The 21,527-nt window shown below is 33.7% G+C and overlaps 1 protein-coding gene across 1 annotated transcript; it reads right to left on the reverse strand.

Moving 5' to 3' along the window:
* Positions 1–182: 182 nt before the first annotated feature.
* On the reverse strand, positions 183–4,646 carry LOC130648500 (uncharacterized). The gene is made up of 4 exons (XM_057454551.1): positions 4,639–4,646; positions 1,681–4,546; positions 1,074–1,578; positions 183–283 (listed from the first exon to the last, which is right to left on the reverse strand). Exons 1-4 carry the CDS (start codon positions 4,644–4,646, stop codon positions 183–185), a joined length of 3,480 nt encoding a protein of 1,159 aa, XP_057310534.1.
* Between the last annotated feature and the right edge of the window lie 16,881 nt (positions 4,647–21,527).

A 21,527-nucleotide genomic window follows, 5' to 3' on the forward strand; every position in this document is an offset into this window, starting at 1 on the left:
AACTAAAATCAGCTCGAGTATAAGAGTTGCTATAAAATGAGAACAAATAAGCTCTGTACAACTCTTTATCTTTCTGTCTTTCTCAGTCTCTCGAGCTACCGATATTTGTTATACATTGCGAACGTTTCTTACCTCATTTACAATAACTACGAAATAATACTCATTGGCGTTATGGCAGGCATTTATGAAGCTGTATCACCAACAATAACACCCAAATTTCTCACATAAATGCTTAAATGTCGGAGAACTTTATAGGAATATCCATAAATAAGGCTGAAAGAGGCTAAAAAATAGAAGCCTCGGGTCAGATTTTACTGGTTCCTGTAAAAAACCGTGTATTTTTTTCAGTAAAGAAGTCAGTAAAACTAAATTCGGTAAAATAGTCACTTGTCTAAAATGTATCACTCTTTCACAACTACGTTAGTAAAACGTCCTTTTTTTAAAGCAAGCACGGGGTGAAATAAAAATTCTTTTTTTATTATTCAACAATTTTAACTCAAAAAACAAGAAGCCCGATGGCTTGAAGATTTCCGCCATTAGCATAGATAATAATAGTGCCAGACTATCCTCAAAGAACAAAAACGCAATGCATATTATCTGCAACGAAAGTTTAACAAGTTGAAAACAAAAAGAAAACAATAAAGTCAACCCAGCGTAAATATCTTTCGTTCTGAGGACGAAATTGATTTAAAGTAGCCCTTTTAGAAGATTTTGTAAACATCATGTTAGAGAAAGTTTAAGCCTGACTGCGTCATGATCACTGAAATATACATTTTTGACGAGCGTATCGACTTCTAACGTGTTGAGGACATTCTCATGGACATAGATGTGGTCAATAAGTGAACCGGATATATGAGTTGGAGAGGTTACAACTTGTTTATATTCAGTGAGAAAATCAAGGAAATAGTTTCCGTCACTAAATGCATTTACATTAAAATCTCCGAGTATAACATCAACGATTTCGTTTCCCAAAAAATGTTGAATAAGGTTAAGAGAATTTTTACGATATAGAATTAGAAAACTAACAGCATTCTTTTGAAACGTTTTCTTCGTCATTTTAAAAAATATTGCACCTGGAATTTTCACAATATCAAACAATTCTATAGTTTCATTATGACCAACCAAAAGACTAGAAAACCTATCTATATTGTTGTTTGGGATTAAAGTAAAGTAATCTAGTTTTGTGTCGCAGTATGAATTAAATGGTATCTGAGTTTCTGTTAGGCATAATAAATCACTTTCCATGAGAACGCGGTCGGACTTAATATCATTTTTATGTTTGTTGTAGGATCTTGTATTAAGCAAAGTTACTATTATAGAATTTTCACTAATTACGCCAGTATCTTTTGATGTCAATTTTGAGTGTTCTCGCATATAATTGTATTGCTCGGTTGCTCGTGTGTCTGATTTAATAGCTGATCTGGAAAATGTCCCCGTCAGGTATAAACCCTCTAAGCTTGTGACTCGACTTAATGCAACATAGATCTGTCCTGAGTTAAAAGCTCGTTGCTTTATTAAATCAAAACAAACAACAATTTTATCAAACGTTTTTCCTTGAACCTTGTGAACAGTACAGGCCTATGACAGCATTAGTGGGAATTGCATTCGTTTCATAGTAGGTGAAGTTAGATTCTGTTTATTAAATTTGATTTCCTTTTCTATTCTGCTTATTGGAATAACATTTTCTTGCATAGCATAAGAATCTGTTCTCATAGCTTTAACTCCTGTACTTTTGTCTTCCATTCTCAAATATATTTTTGTTACTTTTCCTAATCCATCGGTTTTTATGCGATGAACAGTCCCAATCTGTTCATTAATAAGTTTATCTGATATGTCGATATTTGATGTTAACATGACTCTCGCGTTGAGTTTTAAAAGAAGGTTTTGAGCTAGTCCACCTGTCTCCATTTGAGTGCGGCTATGGAGTTTTTGCACCATTGACACAGGAATATTTTTTGGAATTTTGTCAATGGCCTCGATATTTATTTCATCCGATGCTATACTGTTTAGCATCTTTTTATTGTGTTCAGAAGCAGGTTGGTTTTCAGCAAAAATATGAATCGCGTCTTTGGGGTAGTTTGGGTCATTTTGAAAAATAAATTTAGATTTTAGTAAATCTTCGTATCGCGTTTCTAAGTTTCCCACTCTGATATTGTTTAATAATTCAATCAAACATTGATCACCACGCTGCCTCATAACCTCTGTCAGTTCAGCAATCTTAAAATATTTCCACCAATGCGAAAGATTTAGCAATACATCTTTGTAGTCTGCATAAATTGGTCTTCCTTGAATTGGTGGAAGTTGGTAGAAATCCCCACATGCTATAACAGATATTCCCGCAAATGGAATGTCCTCTGAGCATCCAAATATCTCAGTTAGCCGTTGGTGAATGTGCAACAGCAGCTTGTTTGAAACCATTGAGATTTCGTCTATTACGATAATGCTTAGCTCTGAATACTTATTTCGCAACATGCATCTCTTTTTATCACTCAACTTAGAAATGTTTTTACTAAAACTTCTATCAACTGGTATACCTAAAGCTGAATGTATTGTATTTCCCTCTACATTGATAGCAGCAACACCAGTTGGCGCCAGAATGAGAATCTTATCTTTTTCTAAGTTCCCTGCACGAAAAGAAAGTGCTTTATTTAGCATGTCAGAAATTGTTTTTATCAAATGTGACTTTCCACAACCTGCACTTCCTGTTAGAAAGATGTGAATTGGCTCAATTTTGTGGTGTGCGTTACATGCCAAGCCTTTTGTGTAAGTTCTAACCCAATCATTTACGACTTCAAAAATTCGCCTTTGAGTTTTGTTTAATGTTCGAATTTTTTCATGGAGTTCGCCATCAGAAATTCCAGGTTTACTAACCGATGAAATATTATTCCCAATAACTATGACGTTTTCGGTTTCATTTGGAACTTTGTCATTGCAATGGTAATTTATATTGCTCATATTATCAAAAACATCGTCATTTTCTTGTTCAGCGAAGGAATCAAGATTATTTACATTCGTGTGAAACTTTATCATTGCTTCTTCAACAAGTTCACCGAATGGTTCGCATATTCTTTTATTTGTATTTATAATTTCTAACACACCGTTTTCTAATAATTTCTCTGAGTAAGTACCTGAGTTTTTGCTTAGCAATTCTCCTTCCTGGCGAAAAGGATAAAACATAAAGAGCAAATGATGTGCATAACCTTCTGGATTTTTCTCTCGACTAGGCACATGGTACCTTAGAACGCACTTTTCTTTTCGTAAAGACAACATTTCTTTTGAGGACATAAGAGGTAGATTTTTCGGATAAGGAGATTCCATGTGAGTATCAGCTATTATTTCTTCAAGTACTTCTGGTTGACTGTCATTTTTATCTTCTGGTTTCGGTTTTATTTTCATAGAGTAGCTTGACAAGAACTCAGCATAACACATTTGTTCCAACATAGGGTATTTCCTTTTTTTAAATTCAGGATTTGGTCTATCCATGTATCTATCCAACATATTTCGTTTAAAAATATCAGTACTGTCTGGTGGCAAACTTAAAATCTCTTCTTCGTTACGACATACCCTATATCTCTTCTCAGGAATGTTACTGTTTGCAAAAACTACAACAGGAAATGTCTTTCGTAACCATATTTCTGGCATTATAATAGCAAATGCTTCTTGAACTGACATTTCACGATGATTTCGATACGCATTTGCAATTGATTTTATTTGTAAAAATAACGAGTCGCCAGTTTCTAATGCTTGTGATGCCGCTTTTTTCATCGCTTCTGAAGATTCGTCTTCAGCTTTAGATGAATAAGCACACATGTAAGACACTGCTTTATAATAACCAAGAACAGGTTGAATGTCTATGTTGGCTTCCCATGCCATCGAGCCTTCGGTAAAATAATTATTTATAAAACAGGAATCTGGAAGCCTTCGAAAGTGAATTTGAAATCCACTATCAGGAGATATGCTCAGTGCATTTTCATGCTCTTCTTTCGTAATGGCTAAACTTTGAAGAATTTTTTCAATTGTACCTGGTTGGGTATAATTAGGTACATCAGGATGCAGAATATTGTTTAATCTTGGATTCAAATTTGAATCTATGTAAGTTTTTACTTTTTCTAGTATAGTCTTCCTTTCCTTTAGTTGTGTTTCCCTTTCTTCCTTAGAGATGTTGTCAGCGACAATTGTATGGTCTGTAAAAAATTTCCCGAAAGAGTATCGACAATTCTTGTTTTTATACTTTCGACAAGATTTGGAATGAGAATGTGTTTGATATGTCGAAACTAGTTTGTGTAGAACTGGGTTGCTTTCTTTATTAGGAAGCTGGCATTTAACTATGTTATCCACAAAGGCAATATATTCTTTCTTATTATCGCTACGTAAAATTGGTGCATTAACAACCCATAATAAAAAGTGGATGTGTGGACTACCTCTTACCTGAAATTCAACTCTAATGGCGTAGTAGTTTACTATACCTAACGGTCCGTTGACAACTATGATTTTAAAAAAGATCTCAACTCGGTATTGGAAATGTCTTGCTAAAAGAACTGGATTACTGTTAAGAATCTCGGTTCGTTGATAGTAATTTAGATTGTCGATTTCTTCTTCGGATATGTCATTTCCTTGTAATTTAGTGATGATTTTAACCAGTTCATTCTATCTTAAATCTGCACAAGACAAAGTCATAAAAAACGTTGGAAGTCCTAGCTGTTTTTCCATAGCCAAAACTTCAAAAAGAAATCGCTTCCAATATGCACGAGTTCCTTTCAACGTGTTCATAAACGTGAAAGCGTCGTCACTGGCTAAAAACGACTTAACTCTTTCTTTAAAATTTAAAGACATCATTCCTGCTGTAAGACCGTCCGCTTTAATTTTTTGCATAGCTATATTTATGCGACTATTCAAATTGTGATGTTGTGTCACTGCATGAGCAAAAAATATGTAGTCACTATCAGAGGCAAACTTCTGTCTATAATTCAATAATCTTTGGTTGAAATACTTTGTCGGTGAAAATGGTACTTCTCTTTTCGTGTGATATCCGTATTTACCTGTTGGAAATAGATAAGGGTGGGAAAGTTCTTCACAATGCTCATCAGAAATTATTTGTATGGAAAATTTATTCTCGCCTGGATCAATAACAATATTTCCATCGTCAATTTGTTCATGTGGAATAGTTGGAACAAAAGACGTTTCTTGGCAAGGCAAGCGATATTTGTTTAACGGATTTTCATTCTCTTCTCCGCTATCGTGCGAGTAATCCTTATTCTTGGTTTTTACGTCACTGATATTAGTACTTGGTGTCGATTCTATTGCAAAGTCAATGTTCATTTCATTTTCACTTTCTCTAGTTTTATGTTCAGATGTTAAATTAATCCAAGAAGGTGGTATGTTTGTGAGATTAATTTCAATGTTTGCATAAAGAGGGTTAACTAGTTTTAGATAATAAAGGACTTCTCGAATAACATCCGGCCTTACAGACTCTAAGTACACGTTAGATTTGAAATTGAGTTTCTTTTTTAACGCAACTTGCACTACACCATTATTGTCCATTCCTCTTGGCAAGACATTGCTTATTTCATCAGCTTTTATTGGAACATTACAGATAGCCCCTTTTATTTTGGGACACTGACCCTTGGGCATTATTGCAATTCGTTTAAATAAAATTCTTTTGGATATAACGATTTTTTCCAATCGTCGTAATGTGCTCATTGATTCTGGGAGATCAAATATTTGAAGATTATTAGATACAGCTTGGGAAGGAATTTTTCCTTTCGTAAGTTTCAAATGGCATGTTGTACATATATATTCTTTGCCATCAAAACTTTGTATTCTGAAACGAAAGTGCTCTTCCGAAATGGCAGTATAATCGACATGGCGAAACAATTTAATTGACCGCTTATACAAAGAACGATTACATATGACACAAATATAAAATGGTCCATTCTCAATGCATTTCTTAAATTGGTTTATTTTCTCATTAGAATCGGGCAAATTGTTAACATGCTTACGTTTGGTTGCTTTACCTTCTTGGGCTGCATGTCGTTTCTTTGCAGTTTTTTGCATTTGTTGGCCCTGCTCAGTGTCACGATATTTAGTAATGGACTCTCTTTGCCTCGCTTGGCCCTGTTCGGTTTTTTATATTTGCTTATCGACGCTTTTAGTTTAGCTTGGCCCTGGTCTGTTTTTTGATAATTGCATATCCACTCTTTTAGCTTAGCTTGGCCATGTTCTGTTTTTCTATAAGTGTTTGTTGACTCTTTTTGCTTTATTCGGCCTCTCTCGGATTTACGGTACTTTTGTTCTGATCTAGTTTTCTCTTTCTACGAATGGAAAGCATAATGTTGTCGGTCATCTGTTCAGTTGTCGGTATTTTAAAATATTGAGTTTCGAGACACCTTCCTTGACCAGGGGACACATATATTTCGCGTATGTAGTTTTCAACTTGTTGTAATGAATCAAATTTTAAAAGGACTAATGTACCACATTCTGTTATTTGTCCAAAACTATTTCGGCTATGAGGATCAAATAAATAAATTTGTGGATGACCCCAAATTATAGCAAAACTAACGCCGCTTATAATGCCCAGTATTCCTTGTCCTTTATCGGAATGTGATGAATTATGAAATGTACGTAAAGTAGTGCTATTATCTGTAACAATATGAGAAATATTTTCTAAACTTTGTATTTGTATGACCTCGTTTTCAACAGTCAAACTATTTGGGAGGTCACTTGCACTCAAGTACTGGTTTGTGTAACCTAGGCTCGTGTACAACTTTGTTCCTTCGCAGAGGATATGATCAAGATCACCTGGGTTCCAAAAAGAAACCTTTTTAATAACCGACCAAACGATCGCAAACAGGGAATTACACATACATTGTGTGCCAAAAAAAGTTCCAAGCCTGACATCCCCTTGATGAAAAGATCCCTGTACCGACTTTAAAATAGAGTAAGGCCCAGGATTAGTTTCAACATCACCGGAAAGAAAAAAAACCATGCGGCGGCAGTTTCTATACGCGGGGTTCACAATATTAGTGGAGATGTGTGACCAAGAAAAACAACCTTCAAAAACTAGAGAAACCTCTGTCGTATTATTTAAAAAACACATAGTTTTGCAGTAGGTCTAATAAATTCAGTAAGTTCACCAATAAGTAACCAATAGGTTTACCAAATAATTCTGAATATCTGATAAGTCTGAATATCTGATTGTCTAAATATCTAGCTTTTATACTCTGTCGAGTTTCTTTTTTTTAATACTCTGCCGAGTGTTGGTTGTCAATGTCGAACCTAAAAATAAGAAAAAGAGATTCATTGCGTGCATTTCTTCATGGCTAAATATTTATGCGGCTATTTTTGATTTCCGCCGGCGAAGGTGAAATCATTAAAATCGGGAGATAGAGACAGGCCAGAGCCTAGACGCTTAAATCTAAGCTAAAGCTTAAATCCTCGTTTTGACAGATTTCTTTCTGAGAACGAGGCTAAAATGAGTTTTAAGCCAATAAGAATCCTGACAGGGCAACAAAATGTTTTATTATCCAATGAACATTACTTTATTTTAGAGTTTATATGCTATCGAAAGTTAAAGCTCGAGCAGTGTAGCATAATGAAGATAATGCGCCATCTTTGATGTTATTGACGTTTTCTTTAATAATTACGTCATTTGCTTCTGTACAATTTCGCAAGCACGTAGACTAAAGCTACATTGAGCAGAAATAATTAATTATTCATGAGTTTTAATTCAAAGAGGAATTGTTGAGGCTGGATATTTTTGGTGAAAGATAATGTATTATGGCTATAAAATCGTGAAAAGTATGTCACGAATGGCGAAAATCTTTAAGCCGCAGGGCTTCTTGTATATTCCTAACAATCGCTGCACACACAAATTTAAATTCAGATGAAACTATGATTGCATTGTAATAGCTTTATTACTTTAAATTTAAACTATTGGTGTTAAATATATACGTTATTTACGTTGCGACATTTAACTTCACGATTAACATGAGACATTTTTTGGTGACTTCAAAAATAATATTCACTTTACCCGGCACAGACGGACACAACTTTCGTAATATTATATAGACTAGTCGGTGGATAAATCCACAGGTTTTCCTGTCCTTTATTTACCACATTTTGTGTATCTCACTACTACAGCTACCCTTTTGGGTGACAGACAGACGTATACGGGTATTATATCATAGATTAGGTTTTCCTTAAAAACTTATTCGTTTACCGTTTTCTGAACAACCTACAATTTCCTGCGGACTGCAAAAAGTTTGACGCAATACTTTTCAACATTCTGTTTATATTTCCAGTACTTCACCGATCTACGACCCAAAGTGTTAAACTGTACTGATTCAAATTATTTTTCTCTAAAGTAGAAGTATAGCTAAATAAAAATGTTAACGAAAACAACAGAGCACGCTGCAATAACGCACTTTAAGCAGCCGCCATATTTGTTTATAATGATCGGTATTAATTGATTGTATTTATGTTCATGTGTTTTAATTTAGTAAAGATGGTTCCAATGTTTGGTGTGACTGTTGTGTAGCACTCAGCTGCAAAAACATTAGTCTATTTTAAAAACAAGTTATTAAAGTTTCATGAAAGTCAAAGTAACATTTCAACTGACAACATCTTCTGATAATAGCATCAGTCCATAATTAAATATATTAAGCCCTAGCATACCTGTCGCCCCAGTTTATTGCTTTCTTGTTGGTCTAGAAATATTTGGTTTCCATCTGGTGTTAATTCGCGATAAGCATGCACACTAATTGGAGTTAATTTTTTAACACATAATGAAAACATCAAAATATCAATTTAATTTGATATCTTATAACGTTAGCCGGTGCAACGTTTACATTACGCTTGCCCTCAAAGCTGCAATAAAATTATGAGTCGAGAAACGGCAAGCGAACAATTGAACAAAAAAAAATTTGGTGTATATATTGTACTTGCGTCACTTTTTCTCTACCATATTTAAAAGGTTATATATATATATAATCACTCAAAAATACTAGTGCTATAGCTAGTTAAGTGTGATATTTAGTTGTTTTGAAGTAGCAGGTAAGCTTTAAAAAGAGAAGCTAATTTGCCCTATGTTGTACTCCATTTTTGCCTCTCTTATATGCACGCACAAATTCCATAGCTAACTTTGTAAACATTAAAAACATCTAGCTATCTCATCTATATAGCTATAGCCCTATAGCTATGCTTAAAATACTGTTAAATGGAAAAAATATATACTGTATATAGCTAGCTATAGCTAAAGCTAGCTACAGGGAAATTTAAGTTAAAATATTTATTACTTAAGCAAGTTCAATCACCCCAATCGAATTTTCTGTAAAGATGTATTCTGGAGGTAAATATATATTCTGGAAGGTTTTCCAGAAAGCAACGCAATATCTTTTAACAGCTAACAATATCAGCTATCAATATCTTTTAACAGCTATGTTTAGTCCTTTCAGGAGCTTTTTAACAATAACCAGCAGGAGAAGAGAACTGTTTTAAGACTCTCAAGAACGATATCTAAACACGAGGTTGAATATTACCGTTTGCCTGCAAACCATGCCATGCGATAAAGTGAGAGTAGACAGTATCTGTACCGCCGTAGATTAGTGGTTATAGCTCTCGTACTCTGTGCGGGAGACCGGGGTTCGATTCCTCTTGACGGCGATTCAACATGGGCGAGTGAATGTTACCATAGCCCCGGGTTAACCCAAGCCATGTGAGGGAAATTGGGAAGATGGCACACTGTGTGGGCCGTTGGATGTTGCCGGGAGTTGTCTAGTAGAGCGCGTGCTCTAATTGGGTCTGCGTAGCTTAAAATGAGCATTAAATACTCTAGGACTCTCCATCTACGCCATGGGCCCTCCTGGAAATAATAGACAGGGTATATCCCTCGATATTTGTGAGGCTAATCTATCTATCTATCTATCTATCTATCTATCTATCTATCTATCTATCTATCTATCTATCTATCTATCTATCTATCTATCTATCTATCTATCTATCTATCTATCTATCTATCTATCTATCTATCTATCTATCTATCTATCTATCTATCTATCTATCTATCTATCTATCTATCTATCTATCTATCTATCTATCTATCTATCTATCTATCTATCTATCTATCTATCTATCTATCTATCTATCTATCTATCTATCTATCTATCTATCTATCTATCTATCTATCTATCTATCTATCTATCTATCTATCTATCTATCTATCTATCTATCTATCTATCTATCTATCTATCTATCTATCTATCTATCTATCTATCTATCTATCTATCTATCTATCTATCTATCTATCTATCTATCTATCTATCTATCTATCTATCTATCTATCTATCTATCTATCTATCTATCTATCTATCTATCTATCTATCTATCTATCTATCTATCTATCTATCTATCTATCTATCTATCTATCTATCTATCTATCTATCTATCTATCTATCTATCTATCTATCTATCTATCTATCTATCTATCTATCTATCTATCTATCTATCTATCTATCTATCTATCTATCTATCTATCTATCTATCTATCTATCTATCTATCTATCTATCTATCTATCTATCTATCTATCTATCTATCTATCTATCTATCTATCTATCTATCTATCTATCTATCTATCTATCTATCTATCTATCTATCTATCTATCTATCTATCTATCTATCTATCTATCTATCTATCTATCTATCTATCTATCTATCTATCTATCTATCTATCTATCTATCTATCTATCTATCTATCTATCTATCTATCTATCTATCTATCTATCTATCTATCTATCTATCTATCTATCTATCTATCTATCTATCTATCTATCTATCTATCTATCTATCTATCTATCTATCTATCTATCTATCTATCTATCTATCTATCTATCTATCTATCTATCTATCTATCTATCTATCTATCTATCTATCTATCTATCTATCTATCTATCTATCTATCTATCTATCTATCTATCTATCTATCTATCTATCTATCTATCTATCTATCTATCTATCTATCTATCTATCTATCTATCTATCTACCACCAACTGTGCAGCGTCCAGGCTCTGTGCTGTCTCTAGATAATCTATCTTCCATCTGGCGATTTTAAAGATTTCACCCCGCGTGGAAATCAATAAACCGATATATCAACCCTAGCAGTGGGGCGCTATCCATTAGTCGCCGGTTCAAACCCCGCTATTGGCCTGGAAAAGAGGTTGAGATTGTAATTAAACTTAGTGTCTTTGTCAACTGCCTAATATACTGCTGCTTTATATCGCTGCAAAAAGGGATAAATAAAAAAATTGTATTCTTTGATAAAATACACATAAATATACCCGCTTTTTCCTGAAAATTAACGATTTCAAAAAAGTTCAAAGGATTAGGTAGTCATTTAATTATTTTTCTTAGCTTTTTTGACAATTTCTGGTCTTGAAATCTGGCGATGACGTCACATAAATATTATCACCCCTGCTCACCGTTTTGGGATGGTCTATAATGGCGTTTGTCGAAGCTTGTGGTTGTCTCGTAAAGCGTTATTTTTAAGGATAATAAGGAAATAAAATCCAGTGGCAAATTATTAGTGATAAAAAATAAATTTTATTGCATAAAAATATGAGCTTAATACTGAAAATTTTAAAAATATATAAAATAAATTTTATTGCATAGAATTATGATCTCAATACTGAAAATTGTAAAAACTAAAAATGAAATTAACTTCATTGGATAGATATATTATCTCAAGCACCGACGCGCTTCTGTTGCTACAAAATGTATTTAGAACTGCAAATTGTTTTTCTGCCAATCTTGATAAGATTAGTCGTTCCCTTCTAAAAAACTCATATTTCAAGTTACTATAGATCGAACCTTAAAATCTTATAAACTAAAATAAGCTCAATCTCGTTCCCAAGTTCTTCTCTGCGTTAAAGTTTAGTTGCTGCTCAGACCTGTCAACTGATAATGCCGAAGGAATGTGTTTTCAGCCACAACAACATCAATATCGAAAAAGTTCTTCACAAACGGCCCAAAACCAAATATGGCGTACATACTTGCGAATGATTTCTGATAGATTTTTAGTCTCACCGAACGAAGCGACTTATGTGGCATTTCACAACAATGCGTGCACGAACTTTTAATTTTGATTGTCCGGCTTCCTTTATTATCTGCAATCATTTGAAGTTTTTCCATTCGCTTGATAAAAATTTTCCAGTTTTGTTCACTCTTCTAAAATATTGTTAAAAATGAATAGAAATAAACTGTTCAACATTCTTGTCTAAATTTATATGTTGAAAACTTGGCTGCATAAAACTTAGCATTGTTACGCCAGTGTTGTACAAAATTACAGTTTTGAAAAACGTACCAACACAAGACTAAAAGTTTAGAAATTAATTAAAAATAAAAACCCCCTACTGACCCTCATCCAAATTCTTCAGCTTAAATTTTTTAGCAATAAGTTAAGCTAAGGGTCAATTTTCCCTTTTTATTAACGTAAGCTTTAAAAATAGCAACTAACAGTACGAGCGCTTAATAAAACTCACATACGACAAACTGCATTTTCACCACAAAGTATAGGTGAAAAAGCTGTTTTAGAAACATATCAAAAACGCACTCGACACAGATTTGTCTAGCTAGCTATGATTAATAGTTTGATTCTAATTGAGTAATTGAATTAGTTGATTAACTGATAATGAGAATGGCTGAAAAAACAAACAAACAACCAAAAGGGAAAAATTTCCAATTTTCGCGGAATCATTTCTGCGAGTTTGCAAAACTTAAATAATGCATTAAGAATAAAAAAATGCTTAAAATAAAGACAAAAAAGAGAGCAAAGAAATAAAACAATTTGATTTGGTGTTTTATTTAATAGCAAACCACCTGATCATCTTACCCTGTTCACCACACAGTTTTTCGAATCCTTGCTTTCACGGAATTTGATCTCCATCGTTGTGTCTTTATTTTCTTTCATTGATAAGTTTAAGTCAAAAGTTGTGTCATCTTGAGCCAAAGAGAGCAGTACATCTCTTGATTTTAATCCTAATATCTTCCCTCTTGCTTTGATTGTCATACCTTGTTTGATTCTATCTTGCATGTAGTATCTAGCAAGTTTGAAGTGTGATTGAAGGTATTTGGATGTTGGAAGAAGAACTCCGTCAGTTGCGAATGTAAAATCAACCTAAACGCAACATAGCAATCTACTTGTGATTTGTGATTATCTGCACAGTTTTTCTTGTTATCGGTTTAAAAAGACATATTGCAAACGATACATATATTTCAACGCAGTTTTAAAGCGGAGACCAAATGACGAATTTAATGTTTACCTTTTGCATATCAAAACCGTGTTCCCATTTTTTACTCAGCAATGGGATTGATGCAATCTGCGATGAAGTCAAAAATATATTTAACAATTGTGACAATTTTAACTTCATTGACATTCGTAAAACCCAAAACGCACGCTCCTGTCCGACTATGAATTCAGTTTGTACATTGTTAATCGATTTTTTCCCCAGTTCGATCGACGAGTGTCCTTTAAACGCCGCTACTCTACCACTTGCTGACCATACTACGTCCCATGTTGGTTTATGGATAATTAAAGTGCGGATTAGTCTAAATCTTTGAGTTAAAATTTCTTCTAGATCACTTGGAAAGCTTTTTAATGGATGTGACAATTCTATCAAACTCATTGGTAAAGATTGGGTTGATGTAGCATGCAGTCTAATCACTTTGCTTTCCTCTGGTTGTATAGTGTAATTGAAAAACACACCGCATAGATTGTAAGTACCACTACCTCGTATAAAAACATTGTGATTCTCCTTTACAAGAGAAATGAAAACTTTTCGAAGTCTTAAATATTTATCCGGGGTGTACACCTTCAAGATTCCCAATGGTACGTGTATGCATTCATAAGCGTTTCTATTTGTGTTGTAAATGTAACAATATGATTGTATCAGACGAGATTCCAAATGGGCAATGTCAAGATTTCTTAGTTGAAATACTGTTTTTAAGTCGGAATGTCGTAGAAGATATGATACATGTTGTTTTCTCTGAACGCAAACAAGTTTTTTACCAACTGAAGACTCATGGTGATGGATTTGTTGCATATTTAACCGTTCGGAGAAGTTTACGATGGCTGCATTGCGCATGCTTAGTTTAGATGTGCGTGTTTCTAACAAAATCATATGATCACATTATTTATATACTACCTTGAAGTAAACAAAGGTGGGAATTTAAATCAACAGTAAAAAGATTTTTGTGCACTTTAGTTAACTTTTAAGGTGGTAGTTACAAAAGGTTATTTTCAGACTATATATCCATAATTTTTTCTGTTATAACACACTTGTCACGATTTTATGGCTAAAATACTATTATCTTTCACCAAAAATATTTAGCATCAACAATTTCTCTTTAAAATAAATCATGAATAATTAATTAGTTCTGGCCGAATATAGTTAAGCCTACGCGCTTGCGAAAATGTACAGAAAAAAATGACGTAATTATTAAAAAAAAAACGTTAATAACAACAAAGATGGCGCATTATGTAGAAATTTAAGACGATCTTCCTTATGCTACACTGCATGAGCTATAACTTTCGATAGCATTTTCGTTTTACTTTAAAATTTTCAGACATGCTTGTTGAACCATGCAGCCATGATACGGAAATCTTTTTATTTGTAATATTTTTCTTTTAACAGTGTTCGATGCAGCAGGGGATGCTAACAAAGAATCTTTTGAAAAAAACAAAAGGCTATTGTTAAAAAAATAAGAATAAACAAAAAAAAACCGCACACCGTTTTAGCAGGGTTAACCCAAGGTTCATTTAAAACCAGAAGCTGATGAAAAATAACGAGATTGTAAAACGTAGAAGCTGATTGTTTTCTTGTTTATGATACATTTTTAAATAGAGATTTCTACTGACTCTGACTATTAAGGCCTATATTTTTAGGAAATAGTAAAAGAAATGGTATAAATAAAACACTGAGTAAACAATTCAGCTATTTGGACAGCTAAAAAAGGGTTACTGCCACCTTAAGTACGATCTCGAGTGAGCACCGCCCCTCAAATTATCATCAACCCTTCTTTGTTTAAAAATATTTAATGAGCGCCTTTCTAAATTAACTGCTTTTAAAATAAAGTTGCTTATTTAATAAAATAGTATTTGGCGAGTATTTCATAAGACAAAACATTGCAACCAAATTAGTGTTTTTTGTATTTTAATTCTTTAATCGTGTAAAATTGGATGTATGTTTGCATATATGTAATGACCAAAGAGTACACCGCCCTCGAATGAGCGCGTATAAATATGCTATCTTGATGAACAATACAATCATCACGAGATCAGACTAAAATTCAAAAGAAAAACAAAAATGTTGCAAATCTGCCCAAATTTGTGTCCGAAAGCGACATGTTAAGTTTGAAGTCCATTGGCATTGTTTAACACAAAGTCAGACGAATATGTGTTTCGTTACTGTCCTCTAAATTTGTTTGAAAGTGCTACTTAATCCATCTCTTCATGGAGATGATGTCTCGATAATCTCTATAAAGTGCCACCTGAAAAAGTAAAAACAGTTAACTTTATCTTACCTTGTCCCAGGTGATCGAGCAAACACGAATCTTCAATAGCAGTTTTATTGGCTGAAATTAATTGGAGTAGAATGAAAATTAAATCTATGACTTAAAAGCTGAACGTATCAAAACTTTATGTTTTAGCTTTCAACTATTTTACTGACGATGTTTTTAAATTAAGTATAAATTGAATGTTTTATAAGAACTGAGAGAAATATCTTTGGTGGCAAAATCAATATCTAAACGATTCTGTTTTTTGAGGGGGTGGCGGTGGTTGGGTTAATAAGCTAAACGTGTCCTTTTGGTACGTCATCCTTTACCAGCCTTAAAAAACCTTATACCCTCTCAGAACTGAATGATTTTTCATCATAGTATGTATCATAGATTTGAGAGGCTAAATGTGGTTCAAAATTTGGTTGATAAAAATAAAAAATGAGCGAAAATCATTGAATCTAATGTTAGTACGAATTCTAAGTTTATTTATTTTGTTAATAGGAGGCAGTGCCTGTTCTTGTGCTTGTTCTTGTATTTGAAATGCAGAAAAACCTACTTGGCACAAGCAACTCAAGACATTTTGATTGTCGTAAGTTACTACAACTGTCTCCCATCAATTCTTTTAATATCGATACATTTCTTAAATGAGTCATACACAACGATTCCTTTGCTTGATTGCAATCATTTCTGCAAATATTCATCACGTAGAAAGGACGACCATGCTCACGTTTGCAGACAGGATAGTAGCGGTAACACAACACCTGTCGAAGAAAAACAAAACACGAAGAATAAGGATGGTTGGATAATTTCGACAACAAATATGTGAGCTTCTTTTCTTTTTCTTTCTGTGTTGTTTTTCCATCGTTATATATTAAGATCTTTTTGTTTCTTTCATCATAGTCAGTTTGGTCACAGATATCCCCCTTATAGACTTCGCAATAGCTGGTGTCAGCCACACCTAATTAAAAAATAAACTTCAGCTTGTTATCTTCATAAAAAACAGACGCTTGTTAAGTCGTAAGAGAAGTAGTTTTTGGAACTCATTCTCGTAAAAATTTTTCTCGCCGAATATACAAAATTAGTCATTCGCCAAAAAGAATGCTTGCGAAAACAAATTGAAACTATTGTCCGTACAGGGATGGAAAGATATCATAAAAGATAGACACAAATGCAAAAAGACTCTTCACTCTAATCACCAATTGTAATCACACTAACTACACTGCACACATTTTGCTACTAGTATTTGTTTTGCTAGTTCTTTTTCTTTCTTCACAATTGCGAGAATTAATTCCCAAGAAAAATTCTTCTTAGGATTGGATGGATTAACGCGTATCCCGCTAGGGGCTATCGGTTTTCACCTCAAAAATAAAAGCGGGTTTACTAAAGGCGCGGAAATAAGGCGGGATTCTTGTTTTAAAGCATTTAAATCGTATTAGCATTATTCTTAGATTGGAACGAAAGAAGTTCAGCAAGTTTTTAAAAGAAGACAACTGTTGAAATTCTAATATGAATAGATTCGAAATTGTTGTAAGATTCTTCTCACACTATTAAAAAGAATTGAAACGACATGAAGCATTGATCAGTCGAGTGTCAGATTCGAAAATATTACCCTATTTCGTAGACCGCTTAAACTTCACTAAAACGTTAAGTTAAAATAACAAACATGGCTGCGCTACTGATTCTTAGCAAGGATTTCAACTCTCATGCGGAATACATGACTGCGCCATGACTCTACGAAAGAAATTCAACTCTCATGCGGAATACATGACTGCGCTACTGATTCTTAGCAAGAATTTCAACTCTCATGCGTAATCTTAATATCCACCTTTGCATTTATCGTAATAATTTTTTAAATGCATCACAAATAATCTTACTTGTAGAACTCACTGCAACTGATGACCACAACAATAGCACCAATACAATGTTCATCATTCTTTTTTAACTAAAAAAGAGTACATTAAAATATATGGTATGCACGAACATGTAGTCAAAGGTTAAAAGAAATATTTATTTGGGCACGATAGGTTTTTGACAGTGTAAAAATAGAGGACGACCTTCGCATCTCATTTTTACGGTTACAACACACGAAAACTTCACAGCTTTAACTTCAGTAACACAAATCTTCTTTTGTGCTAAACAAGATAAAAAGGATTTAATACACGTGTCTCTCAAAAAAATACAAATATAATGTGAGGATAAACTTACAAAAACACAAGGTACCATTTGCTCAAGCGGTGTTACACTGAAGTAACACTAAAATTACGAAGGTGAAAAATTTAAACAAAAGTGAGTTATACAACCCAGGGCCCTGCAGACTTTTTGCACCCTATAATGATAAGTATCTGTTATTAGCCGTTATGCTTTAGAACCACTGTGTTAAACCTCTTTTAAATAGCTGAACGCAGACCAAGTCAAAAATAAACTTTAAAAATTTCCCCAACGAGACTTACTTTAAGTTGAAGTTTGTTGATAATTTTATCAATATATCTTGGAAAAACATACAATCTAATTAAAAGAGAACAAATATCTAAGGTTGTAAAAAGTAATACTTTAAACTCATACCTGTTGACAAAGGATTTTTGAATCTATGAAAAAATTTGGAGCTGTGTTGAAATGTATCTTTGGAGAGCAAACATTTGTGTTGTTTTTTTTTCTCTCACAATTTAAACCGCAAGTATCTAAAGACGGATTGACAAGTTACTGTAATGCAACACCATCAATATATGTACACGAAGGTTTTAAACATACAATAATACAGCTCTTTTACAAAAATGCCACACAAGTTAAAAAGAATTTTCCTTGTTTACTAGTTACTGTTTTTGGCACGACATAGTGAAATTAATTCTCAAACAGTTAAAAATTTAGAGTGTGTAATGACATAGGATGTCTGATGTTGTCAATCAACCTCGTCCCCAGGGCATCTTGTATCTTTATCGCCGTCTCAGGGTCAGAAAAGATACAAGATGCCCTGGGGACGATGTTGATTGTCAATTCATGTTGGCGTCATGGTGGTACATATTTTTCACGTTGCAGAAATTTATAAATCGGACAGTATTATTGTTATTTTTCAGCTGCCTTATTCACACTAATTTTCGTGCAGTGAAAAAAAATGTTTCGCGCGTGATAATTTTCGCGCAATAGCAAAATGAACGAATTCGCGCAAATTAATTTTTGCGCAAGTTAAATTTATCCACAACTAGCATGGAGAATCAACAGCAGAATTTAGTCAAAATGCAGTCTGTCTAAAACACCTTTTATTAATTAATTATGCTTATTCGTTTTCGATTTTTTTATATTTAAATTAACGATATAACGAATAACGGTAATTGAAACTTTAGCTGCAGCTATTCAGTTCTTGTACACACGTACCAGTTCTTTTTCGCACGTACAGCTATTCAGTCCTTTTACATACGTACAGCTATTTTTACATTCTTTTACTTGCAAGTCGCTATTCACACTACGCGTAATGTTTCCACAATGGGCCTGTGGTGTATTTTTTTTTAAATTATGCGCCACAAGAACTAAGTATCTTAAGTGGCTATGGAAAGAGAATTTTTAATCAATCTCTGCATCTTTTAAATGTCTATCGATCTTCGAATGATTAGTTACAGAGAGATATAAATGAGTTGAGGAAAAAGTATGGACACCCTTGATCCTATAAATACTGAAAGTAAAGATAGAGATTTAGGTATTTATTTATCCAAAGTAAAATCAAACATAACGCACATAGAAGGTATTTTATTTTGCTTACAGCGATGTTTTCCGATTTTAAAGATTCCGGAAAACGAAGTTTTTTTTTCGGATTCTGCACTGCAAGCCAAGTACACAAGTTACGCGCATGCGCTTCCTAATAAAACAAATTCAATAGCTTAACACTGGGTAAGATTGAGGAAGGTGCTTTTTGCGTTTTTTAGGAAGATGTGAAAACAAGATAGGAGTAATATATCTCGTATATGTTTAAATTTACCAGGCCACGGGGAGAGTTGGACTTCTACCATCGTCCTGAATTATTAACTGTTATTGGACAAAAGAGCCATTCATGAAAGTGGCCGTCCAATCCTAAAGGCTTCGGTAAAGTTCTCTATTTTTATCCATCTAATAAAAAGGTGCAATAAATGGATGGTAAGGATAAATATTCTCTTAATTTAAATGTTAAAAAGTGCCTGCATTTTTAAAAAGTAAGAAATTATATCAAACAGTCGAAACGGTTGGTTCGTTTCTTTCGACTGTGTGAATGGTAGCATAAAGAATCTATATTTTTATCAAAAGGAAGCGTTAGGTACATGAAACGAAAACTGAAAAAGAAGAAAAGAAATGAACTCAAGGCTTTTAAGGGCGGTTTTTACTTAGCGCATAAAGTCCCATTTTAAAAATACATTAAAGCCAATATGAGGAAAACCAAGCAGGGACAGGTCCATATATTAGCCAGTCTTATGCTAAGATTTAACCCGGTTTACTTAAAAAGACATGTTTTATTAAAGGCGCGTAATCACTCTTATCGAAAAAAAATAACATATACATTTTATTTATTTATTTCAGTCGACAGTCGACTATACGGGCCAAGCGCGGGATTTACGGGAAATCGCGGGTTTTCGTTTGCCGGCGATTAAACTGCTTTCATTCGGCGTCTCATCAAAAATGAAAACATTTTTGAAAACTACAAGTCTAATGCGTCTTTAGTGGTGACAAAATAATTTTAAAAATCGTTCGGGAAATGACGGAGTTATGACTTTCCTGAAAGTTTGAGGATGTAAAACGTACTAGAAATGGAAATAATGGTACTTTAATATCTTGAATTTATTGTTTGTTTTTTCCAGCAGCCATATTTAACGGTCTTGTTGATCTCTTATTCTTGTCTAATAAGCAGGCCGTCGCAAGATGTTCGTGTGAAACCGTAGGTAAACAAACGGCCTTAACTTTAAATGAGCTCTGAGATGGAGTTTGATAAAATCGCCAATATGGTTAGGCTTCGTTCACCATGCTGTTCTTTTTGGTTTGCTTTATCTTTGCAAAACTTGGCATCAAAAAGTGGAAAGAAATTTAGGTTCTGTTTAAAAAAGTGGCCGCGCGTAAAAACATCCGTATCACTTTCTTCACTTAAATTTAATTACAAGCTCGTGAGGTTGTGTTCGAATCTCATCTTGGTAACTATTTTTACTTTTTTTTTCTTTTTTCTTTTTTAAAAAGATAAGACAAGTGTTCAAAACACTTGATTAACTAACTAGTAAAGTAAAGGTGTTTCCACCAAACTTTTTAAAAGTGAATGTAGGCAGAATTAACTGAATTAATGAATTTCGCAAATTTTGGGGTTTGTGGGTTTGTGGTCTTTCTTCTTCCTGTCAGTCGGTTCACCCAAGACGGACCCATCGAAAATTAAAATTTCGAGGAATTTTCTGTTCAGGAAGATCTCACAAATCAATTTTGAAAAGTAACTGCGTAGTGTGTAACAAATATTATTGCGTATCTGAATAGTAAAATATGTCGTGTCTAACTTCGTAACAAAAATCCCAATTTGATAGACAGCTTTTTGTAAACTTTATTCGCGAGGTTGTTTGCGTATATCATACGTCTTGTTTTCTTCTATTCTATTTGTCATTGTTTTTGGAGACCAGACAAAACAAAACAGAAAGAAGAAATCACAGCATTGCCTCGTGGTTATAAATTAGGATAATTAATGCTTATCACGCTTTCTTTTTTATATTAGCTTGACAGGGATTACTGCATATTATAAGCCAAAATACCCAACGGGGGAGAATGCTCATTGTGATAGTTGAAGATAGTTGCAGCACTATGGAGATAATTAAATTTAGAGCATGAAAGGGGAAATTCTCAAAATTTAGATATTCTAATTGTCTAGATCTGATACCGTCTCGAAAAAGTAGCGACTAGCTGTTTGAACAAAGTAAAATAATCAAAAAGTAAGACAGCTAGCGAGGCGAAGCTGTCTTCAGAAACAACAACAAGAAGTGATCAGTGTTG

This window comes from Hydractinia symbiolongicarpus, chromosome 7 (assembly GCF_029227915.1).
Source record: "Hydractinia symbiolongicarpus strain clone_291-10 chromosome 7, HSymV2.1, whole genome shotgun sequence".
Classification (NCBI taxonomy): Eukaryota; Metazoa; Cnidaria; class Hydrozoa; order Anthoathecata; family Hydractiniidae; genus Hydractinia; species Hydractinia symbiolongicarpus.

Excerpts from the sequence above, each read along its gene's own strand:
- LOC130648500 (XM_057454551.1), bottom strand. Across the intron at positions 1,579-1,680 it reads CTTATGCTATGCAAGAAAAT|GCCTGTACTGTTCACAAGGT; the intron begins GTTATTCCAATA and ends ATGCTGTCATAG. Across the intron at positions 284-1,073 it reads TGATATTGTGAAAATTCCAG|CCTCTTTCAGCCTTATTTAT; the intron begins GTGCAATATTTT and ends TCTATTTTTTAG.